The 9,085-nt window shown below is 40.2% G+C and overlaps 3 protein-coding genes across 3 annotated transcripts; all 3 read right to left on the bottom strand.

Moving 5' to 3' along the window:
• Positions 1–2,862: 2,862 nt before the first annotated feature.
• Positions 2,863–3,654, bottom strand: LOC112347527. Its single transcript, XM_024678560.1, has one exon. It carries the CDS (start codon positions 3,652–3,654, stop codon positions 2,863–2,865), a length of 792 nt encoding a protein of 263 aa, XP_024534328.1.
• Positions 3,655–4,258: 604 nt separating this feature from the next.
• Positions 4,259–5,113, bottom strand: LOC112347526 (receptor-like protein 14). Its single transcript, XM_024678559.1, has one exon. The coding sequence runs from the start codon at positions 5,111–5,113 to the stop codon at positions 4,259–4,261; it is 855 nt and encodes a 284-aa protein (XP_024534327.1).
• Positions 5,110–6,705, bottom strand: LOC112347525 (probable LRR receptor-like serine/threonine-protein kinase At1g34110). Its single transcript, XM_024678558.1, has 2 exons — positions 6,560–6,705; positions 5,110–6,289 (listed from the first exon to the last, which is right to left on the bottom strand). The coding sequence occupies exons 1-2, from the start codon at positions 6,703–6,705 to the stop codon at positions 5,110–5,112; spliced, it is 1,326 nt and encodes a 441-aa protein (XP_024534326.1).
• Between the last annotated feature and the right edge of the window lie 2,380 nt (positions 6,706–9,085).

Below are 9,085 nucleotides of genomic sequence, written 5' to 3'. Positions count from 1 at the left end.
AAGGCCCTGAACCATAGGTTCCACACCACTGTCCTGTGGACACGTGGCATGGACACATGGCATGTGTCACGTGGCATAAAGAGGGTTTAGGTTTCGCTTCGTGGTGTTATCCTATGGTAAATCACCATAGGATAAAGGGTCAAAACCACGTGCCCTACATTTGGTATCAGAGAATGAGTCTCAGCGAGTACTATACAATGAGATTGGGCAACTAGTCTTGTTGCATACGCAGAGATGAAAACGATGATCCGAGTGGGTACACACTTGGGTGTAAAGGCTTCGCAATTGTTCCTTGGGTATGGTTTTTGTTACCTTTTTGTACCTTATGATGTGAGCTTGAGCTTGAGCTCACAAGAGGGATTAAGTTGTTCCAATTTGCACGAGTTTGCGCTTAGGCTCGTGAGTGCATTAGCAACTCGAGGATATGCTTTGAGTTGGCAGGATTAATGTTAGCCTATCGGTGGTTCCATGAGTTGTTCCAGTAGTTCTATGAGTTTTTCCATGTACCATGGGTGAAAGTAAACTTTCCCTGGGTTTGCTATGAGTGGTAAATAAGCTGGTTCGTAGCTATTTAGCACGGCACTAATGGATCCTTCCTAGGCATGATTACAAATGGATCAATCAAGACTGTAGGGATGAGTCTATTGATTCAAGTAATTGTTGCTGTGCTCTCTCATAAACTTTTCTTGGATTGGACTGAAGGCAGTGTGAAAGCAAACTTGAGGTGTAATCAAAGATTAGACCGAAAAAAGAGTCATCGGGGACGAAGGATCAAACACGTAAATCATTCTCTCTTCTTGGAGAGATGATTTACAACGAGGTGTTAACTCATTGCTTGTGTTCATAGTATGTAATCAAGAGTCCCTATCTTGATGCATCTTGGAGATGATGGTCTTACAAATGGTCAGTTATGGGGTGGATAGCAGTAAAGCGCTAAACCATTTTGTCTAGGCTTGTTATTGAAGACTTGGGTTGCAATGCTCAATTCTTTTCCAGGGAACTTTGCTATTGCTCTTTGAGTAGCTTGGTGTTGGACTAGTTTTGAGTTTGGTTGGAAAGAGAGTGGCATGAGTTTGTCCGTGTTGTGAACAAAAGTTAGTGGTGTTGGGTGTTGTAAGTCTCTATCGGTGGAGTGTGGCATTTATGTTGCATTTTGTCGAATTGAGTTGACACTTGATACTCACCTAAACCTTTGAAGTAATGACATTAGCATTGCTCGTGTGTTGCTTGATTGATGATCAAGACATTGTGATTTCCATATCATATCCATGTGATAATGAGCAATGTGTTTACGATGTTGCTTGGTTAGACAATGATTAACCCCAAAGTGGTTGGTGGTGAAGCTAGTCTACTTGCACAAAGTAGTATTGAAGTAGCTTTGACTGGATTCTCGATGGTGGTCCATTATGCTAAGCTTAAGTTGGTTCCTTGTTTCCTTGAGGGTTTGCCCATAAGGTGTTGGAAAGGGTTATAGCATTCATTTGCTATAGGTTATTAGTTGATCCGTTAACACTTGTAGATTGTAGATTGTTGGATAGAGAAGGTGTGAGGTTGAGGCATTAACATTTCTAACACTTGTGTTAGTGGAAGTGGCATTTTTATTTTAAGTGATGAGGAAGTTTCCTTAGAACTTGATTTTCCATGTCATTTTTCTTGTTAGTGTTTTAGCTTCACATTAGATCTTGAAGGTGGTTAAAAAGAGTGTTAGTGCAATGTGGATATCCGAAAATGTGGTCTTCGTCATCAAACCTTGGATGTTCACTTTGCATTTTTGCGGATGTCGGACTTGGATGTTGGAGGTATGAGCAAAAGATGTTCGAGGCTTAAGCATACTATGGGTCATGAGAATTTGTGTTGAGGTGAACCTATGTGAAGTTGTTAGTAGAAGGAAGTTGGTTAAGTCTTGAAAGTTTGTATTCCTGGACTAAAAGTCATTCTTTCTCTAGAATGGAAAAATTTTCCACAAATTTTCTTAGACTTTTCCAATGGCTAATGTGTTATCACTTTGTCCGAAAACCATTCCATTTTCGTAATTATATCCATCCATAGTTAATTAATATTAACTATGTTAATATTAATATATGGCATTATCAAAAAAATTATTTTACTTATATTTTATAGAATATTTATATTAATTAATAATATAAAACTAAATAAATATTATTATACATGAAAAAGTTCAATATGCACAATAAATATTTTTCAGAAATTGTTCAATAAGGAACTTCTTTACTTTAGAAGTTTATAACTACAGCAAGCTATATAAAATTAAATATAAAATGCTAGCTTTCAAAGATGTCATCTTGATCATACATTTTAAATTTAGAAAAATGTTTTAAATTAAAAGAATGACGTTAATTATTTTTCACTTTAAGGAAAATGGGAATATATCTATGATACCCATATATATTCTATAATAATCCTCAATTTTAATAAACTTTTCTCTAATTCATTTATAATGGGGTAGGGGATATGGGCAATTCCAAATATAATGGGGATAATGGGTAGGTTGAGGTATGAACTACTTGAGATATTATTTATCTCCCCATTAGGTGTGCTATCTTTTGTTTTGAATCTTGCTTATATCTAAGCCTAAACTCTACCATGTTAGTTGGTGTATTTTGCTATAAATATGCTAAAATCATCTAGCTTTGTTTTGCATGTTGATTTTAGAGTTGGAATTCTAAATGCTCTAAAACTATTATGATATTGCTCCATGTTCATGTTCCTTCATTTTTTTGTTATATGCTTAAGAGTTTAACTTCATCCTTTTGTTCACTGTTAGCTCTAAAACTTAGATTCTGTTCTGGTGCCCTTGTTCAAGGGTTAAATTCCATTTTATAATTATTCACTATAGGGAAGTTATGGTAGCTCTTCATCCTGTTCATTCCATATACTAATATTGTATAGAGTTTTTCTCTCAATAACAGCATAGGATATTGCACTTCCTACCATCAACAAAGAGAGGTACCAACTGAAAAGCAATGTTCCCATAGCTTTGGACTGGTTGACAAGGTTTTCACTGCCACACTCGATCTTTTGGTGGTGACGAACAAACACTTGGCAACCCAGAGGCAGGAACGTTGCTGGGAACACAAGAAGTAATGAGAGCTGAAGCAGCCAAATGCCATGGAAGATGATACAAATTGACTTCCAAAACTTGATCATCATGGCATTGTGATTCTGTGGCACAAACACTTCCACGAGGCTTGAGAACATACAGGCAGTCACAATGAGCTGTAGAAGCATATGATAATGTCCTTCCACGCCGACATGATCCGTGGAATGCCAATGAAAGAGGAAGAGTTCTTGGGCGAACGCTGCTGCTTCCATGAGACTTACAAAAGCACTTGGCAAGTGTAGCTTGGAACGTAAACAGAGTGCATAGATCATGAACGGAATAGCCATGGAGATGTGCTCCAGGTCAGGATAGCTTCGTGTTGGCTGAAGAATGCAGTGGAAAGTGATGACTCCTGCACTCCCAAGGAAGAGAATGTAAAACTCAGCTGGCTTTGTAATGAGGGAGAGTCGCCCAGGTTTTTCATGGCCTCGAAAACGAGATGCTGCATTCGTGAGAAGAAGCAAGAGTCCCCAAAAGATGAACGCAATTGCTGGAATACCATGACCAAGGAACACAAGAAATCTGTTTGCCATTGTATCACATGTTTCCTTGACAAGCTTGAAATTTAAGGTGATGTATCACCGGGTCAAGGACGGTATTCTTATACTCATGTTAAAGCCGGTCATTGGTTGGTTGGCTATTCATTGATTGACCAGTATTTGAAGAGCTTAGACTTTGATCAAAGTAAAATATCGAAAGTTCTGTATCCACCTTGACCAACATTTCTGAGTGACTAACTTCTGTCATCTTTATTTGTCATGTATTCTTCCATTGACCACCACTATATGCTGGAATACCATGACCAAGGAACACTAGAAATCTGTTTGCCATTGTGTCACATGTGCTTGAAATTTAAAGTGATGTATGACCGGGTCAAGGACGGTATTCTGACACTCATGTAGTCGGTCATTGGTTGGTTTGATCCGAAGAGCCTAGACTTTTCAAATTAAAGTATGGAAAGTTCTGTATCCACTGTTCATTTGCCTATTTCTGGGTTTGCTATTGTATTGTCATGTTCTTCCATTGCCTAAACTTTGATCAGAGTAAAGCATCTGAATCCACCACGACCTAGACTCATGGAGGTCAATTGCTCATCAGCTTTTTCATTTGAGTTCTGGATTAACAAGTTAGCATTTCTTAAGAACTGCCAAGACGAGGAAGAAATGAAGGTATGCTGAGGCCAATAGATGCGTCCTCATGTTCCTTTGCCCGAAGCTTATACCTCCAACTTTGAAGGCTGTCCCAGAACGTGATGCCTAAAAATGTGACCCAAAAGCCAATAAACACACCGCAGCCAAATGCCCACACTGAAGCCTCACGGAAGAGGAAGTCCTCCCAACTTTTGTGACTTGCAGGGTGCTCTTGATCCTTTGTTGCATAGCCACAAGGAGACAATGGAAACCCACAAAGGTTCTTATTGCCTTGGAATGCAAGTGGAAACCGAGTGTTTAAATTGTATGCCGTTGGGACCAATCCGCTTAAGTTGTTGAATGAAACATTAAAGGCTGACAAAGGCAATTCCCCAAACTCGTTTGGGATCCTGCCTTGGAGCATGTTCCAGGATAAGTCAAGCGACTGAAGCTTTTTCAAGCTGGAAAGGTTGAGAGGTATGGCACCGGTGAACTGGTTGTGCGAGAGGTTAAGATGCATTAGTCCAACCAGTTGCCCAATTTCTTCTGGGATGACACCCTCGAGAGAGTTGCTTGAGATGTCCAATGAAGTCATGTTGTTTGCAACAACGATCGTTGTCCGATCAAACTGTATCCTTGCGTCGTTGACTATGATGACCAGGCTCAACTCTACCCCTGTGTAAATGCCAAGATTCAAATCCCCACTCGTGTTGCCCTTGAAACCTTGAAACTTCCAAAGCGCGCGTGGCACCTGCCCTGTGAGCTTATTGTTTGACAGATCTAGAATTTGGAGCCAAATGAGATTGGTGGTGCAATCTGGAATCTGCCCAAACAGCTTGTTGTATGCAAAAGACAATATCATAATTCCTGACCAGCTGCAAGTTTCTTGACTGTGAAATGGTTCCTACTATAGTCCATGACTCTGAGATAAGTGGAATTCAAGCTTTTTGCTGGAATTGTGCCGCTCAACGTGTTGTTGGAAATGACAAAGAAGACCAAGCTTGTCAAGTTACTCAAGTCAAGCAGCACCTCACCCGTGAAATTGTTCTGCGCAAAGTTGACAACCTTGAGCTGGGAGCAATTCCCTAGCCTTGAGCTAATCTCTCCCTGGAACTCGTTCGTTGAGAGATCCAAGTAAACCAGGTTAGTGCATGCACCAAACGTTGGCATTTTGCTCCGTATCAAGTTTCCGTGGAGGTCGAGATAGCCAAGATTGGTGCATTTGTCGAGTGGAGGAACTTCATTTCTGAGATAGTTGTCACTCAAGTCAAGTATCTCAAGACGATCCAGCTGGCTAATGCCTTTTGGAATGCTTCCATCTAGATAGTTTTTGTTGAGGTGCAATTGCTGGAGAGCCTTGATCTCTGTGATCAAATGCGGAATGATTCCTGTCAGGCTGTTAACGTCCAAGCGAAGTAGTACAACAGGAGAAGACGCATTAAACATGGGAATGTTTCCTGTAAAGTTGTTGTAATGGAGCTCTAGGTGCGTTAGAGATGGCATGCCCACCATAACATCCGAAGGAATCGATCCGTTGAGAAAATAGTTTTGCGATAGTCCCAACCACTTTAGCCTACGAAGACCAGCAAAAGAGCCAGGTAATGGGCCATATAGAAGGTTGTCAGACATGTCTAGAAATGTGAGGTGCGAAAGGTTTCCAAGAGTGATTGGTATAAGCCCCTCCAAATTGTTTGTAAAAAGTGATAAACTTTCCAATTTCTTGAGCTTACCCAGCGATGGAGATATAGAGCCCGTTAAGGTGTTGTTTTCCAGACTGAGGAACCGCAGCTTGGAGCAGTTCCCAACACTCGATGGAATAGACCCGCTCAAGAAATTATCAGATAGCCAGAGCTCAGTGAGATTCTGGAGCTGCCCTAATGTTGCTGGAATATGGCCAGTCAATTGGTTCCCTCTCAAGTTGAGCTCTGTGAGTGAGGAGCAATTTCCGAGGGTGGTAGGAATTTGCCCCGTTATTTTAGATCGAGCTCTGAAAGATATGAAAGCTGCCCAAGCCTTGGCGTGAGAGTTCCCACCAAGGCTTCATCAAGATCCACAGAGGATAGATGTATGGACACTACTTGGCGTTTAGAATTGCAACTAATGCCTCTCCAGCTGCAAATCCCATCCTTGCTTCCTTCATGCCAGTTAGAAAAGGTAGAATTGCTTTGGAACATGCCTTGCTTGAACTCCAGTAGAATTTCCATGTCCATGATCTTATACAAAAGAAAGAAAACCTTAAGAGTTTCATTTCAGAATCATGTGATCATACATCAGACGACAGATTCATGCCAAGTGCGAAGAGAAGTACGATGCCCCAGAGTCATGGTCTGTGGTCAAAGTCATGCAACTACAAGTTTTAATCTTGATTGGCAAGCATGCTGTGCTGACTATGCTGCTGTGCTGACTAGCAACCATGCCATGTTTGACACCACACCATAAAAGTAGTGTTGCCATGTCTGTAAGCATGAACAATAGAGAGTAACTCTTGCTCATATGTGGAATAATGTTGTTGTGCAGGATTCAAAATTTGACTCTCATATGCAATAGGTTGTCCCTCTTGTATAAGAACTCCTCCTAGTGCATAACCACTTGCCATCATATGTCACCTCGTAAAGTTTTGATGGATCAACATTGCACAGAATTTGAGCCTCGCTCAACAATTGTTTCAACACCACAAAACTCTCCTCTTGTGGCTTCTTCCACTCGAATGGCACATTTTTGCGTAACAACCGTGTCAAAGGAATAGCCACCTCTACAAATTTATGCTGGAAACATTGGTAGTAACTAGTTATACCAAGAAAAATGTGTAACTCGGCCACTAAAGTTGGTGTAGGTTAGTTCTCCACCATAGCTACCTTCCTTAGATCCGTCTTGACACCAATATGGCCTAGATATTTCACCTCTAACTTTGCAAACTTGCATTTTCTCTTCTTCACATAAAGTTTGTTGTTATGGAGTAACAAAAGAACCTTGCATAAATGCACCTTATGCTCCTCCATATTCTTGTTGAAAACAAAAATATCGTCTAAGAAAATCTTCACAAACTCATGAAGATAATGCCCAAATACCTCCATCATCAACCGAGTAAATGTGGCTGGTGCATTCGTCAAACCAAACGGCATAACTGTAAACTCAAAATGCCTGAAGCTTGTGTTAAATGTGTGAAACACCAAATCCCTATGCCCCAAAGTGGAGCCAGAAGGGTGCCACGTGGTGGTGGCTGAAGCAAAAGCCAAACGAGCGTAACACATTTAGATTGAAAGCTCCGACTTGAAAGGTTGAGAGCGGGAGTGGAACTCCCAACGAAGTGCTCGAGGAACAAGCACGAAGTGAGTGATAAGTGAGTCTCTAGAAAAAGGACACAAGAGGACCAACACATGACACATGGAGGAGTTTGAGATGGAGCCTAAGATGGACCCGACAAATATTGCCAATGCATTAAGTCTGACTTCCATCATGAGTTCAAGCAATTTTGTCAAGAATGGATGGATGCACCAACAAAAGAGGAGCACGAGGCAAAGGCAAATGAATGCTTCCTGTCAGGCTGTTAACGTCCAAGCAAAGTAGTACAACAGGAGAAGCCCGTGTAGATTTTGAACTTATGAGTTGAGTTCACAACTTCTCAAACACAAGAAACACATTGGCTCATCTTGAACCAACATTTTTTCATCTTTCCAATTTTGATTTAATTTATATTTCTAAGTAAATTAATAAAATACAAATAAAAATATAGATCTGAACATTAAAAGCTATCTAAAAACACTTCTCAAGCTCCGCAACTGTAAGGCTTGCTTGTGGATGTGATAGTTGATCTTAGGATCTTGATTTAGTTCTTGCATAAAAATGTAATAAATGTGCTTGTAGGCTAAATATATCTTTCCCTTATTCTCCCTCTATGTAAAATTTGGATAGGTATAGGATGGATTTTTGTAGATTTTGACAGTGTAGCTCGTATCATTTGATAACTCAATCACAACAACAAACTCCTTAACCATAGCACTGATGTAATTTATCTTTGTGATTGTGCATTTCAACTCTTTTGCCAACTTGATCTTCTCTTGCGTACTTTTCAAAATGGAAGACTTATATTGTATAGCTTTCCCATTCCTAGCTGGTCGTGTATGCTATTCTAGTGTTGACATTGGTGGCATAACAGTATCAATAGCAACATTTGAGGAAGTCTTCAGCTTGAAACCTATTCTCTCCAGACTTTCAATCTTTTCTTTCAAAAGATTGCAGCTTCACTCAACTAGTCACTCCTTTGGCACAGAATTTAGCTTTAAAATAATTGAGCTGTGGATCCCACTTGTATGAGTAACTTCAATTCCACAATAGTAAATCTAGCTTGATTGGCGGCCCTTTACCTCTAGATCTTGACAGCCCCAGAAACATGGCACTACTAAAGAACTTGAACTTGAGTGCACAAATGCAAGACATTGACTTTGACTCTCAATCATTTTAGAGCAACTTGCATTGCTCTTGGCACTGACTCTTTGAATTGCCCAATTAATACTAGAAACTAGCTCACAAGCAATAACCTTCTCAACCTTTAGCATCGGACTTACTTATCTAACAAATAGCACCTCCTCCACTCCATGTTCCTTAATTCTTCTTTGGTGCCATTTAACAGAATGGTAGTCAAACTTTGGATAGTGAGGGTTGGAAGGAGTGATGTTTGGCCCATTAAATGTTTGTTGACACTTCATACGGGTTGTCTTCGTGTCCCCAAGTGGTTCATAACTTGATTTTATAGGAGTTCTAGCAACAACTTCCTCCACCATCTTAGACATTGACTCTATTGCTAGTGTTGTCCTTTTATCAACCCACTCTCGAA

This window comes from Selaginella moellendorffii, unplaced genomic scaffold (genome assembly GCF_000143415.4).
Source record: "Selaginella moellendorffii unplaced genomic scaffold, v1.0 SELMOscaffold_22, whole genome shotgun sequence".
NCBI lineage: Eukaryota > Viridiplantae > Streptophyta > Lycopodiopsida > Selaginellales > Selaginellaceae > Selaginella > Selaginella moellendorffii.
This window is presented reverse-complemented; position numbering and strand designations above follow the sequence as displayed.

Excerpts from the sequence above, each read along its gene's own strand:
- LOC112347527 (XM_024678560.1), bottom strand. The coding sequence starts at position 3,654 with ATGGCAAACAGATTTCTTGTGTTCCTTGGTCATGGTATTCCAGCAATT.
- LOC112347526 (XM_024678559.1), bottom strand. The coding sequence starts at position 5,113 with ATGATATTGTCTTTTGCATACAACAAGCTGTTTGGGCAGATTCCAGAT.
- LOC112347525 (XM_024678558.1), bottom strand. The coding sequence starts at position 6,705 with ATGGCAACACTACTTTTATGGTGTGGTGTCAAACATGGCATGGTTGCT. Across the intron at positions 6,290-6,559 it reads GACCATGACTCTGGGGCATC|CCTTGGTGGGAACTCTCACG; the intron begins GTACTTCTCTTC and ends ATCTTGATGAAG.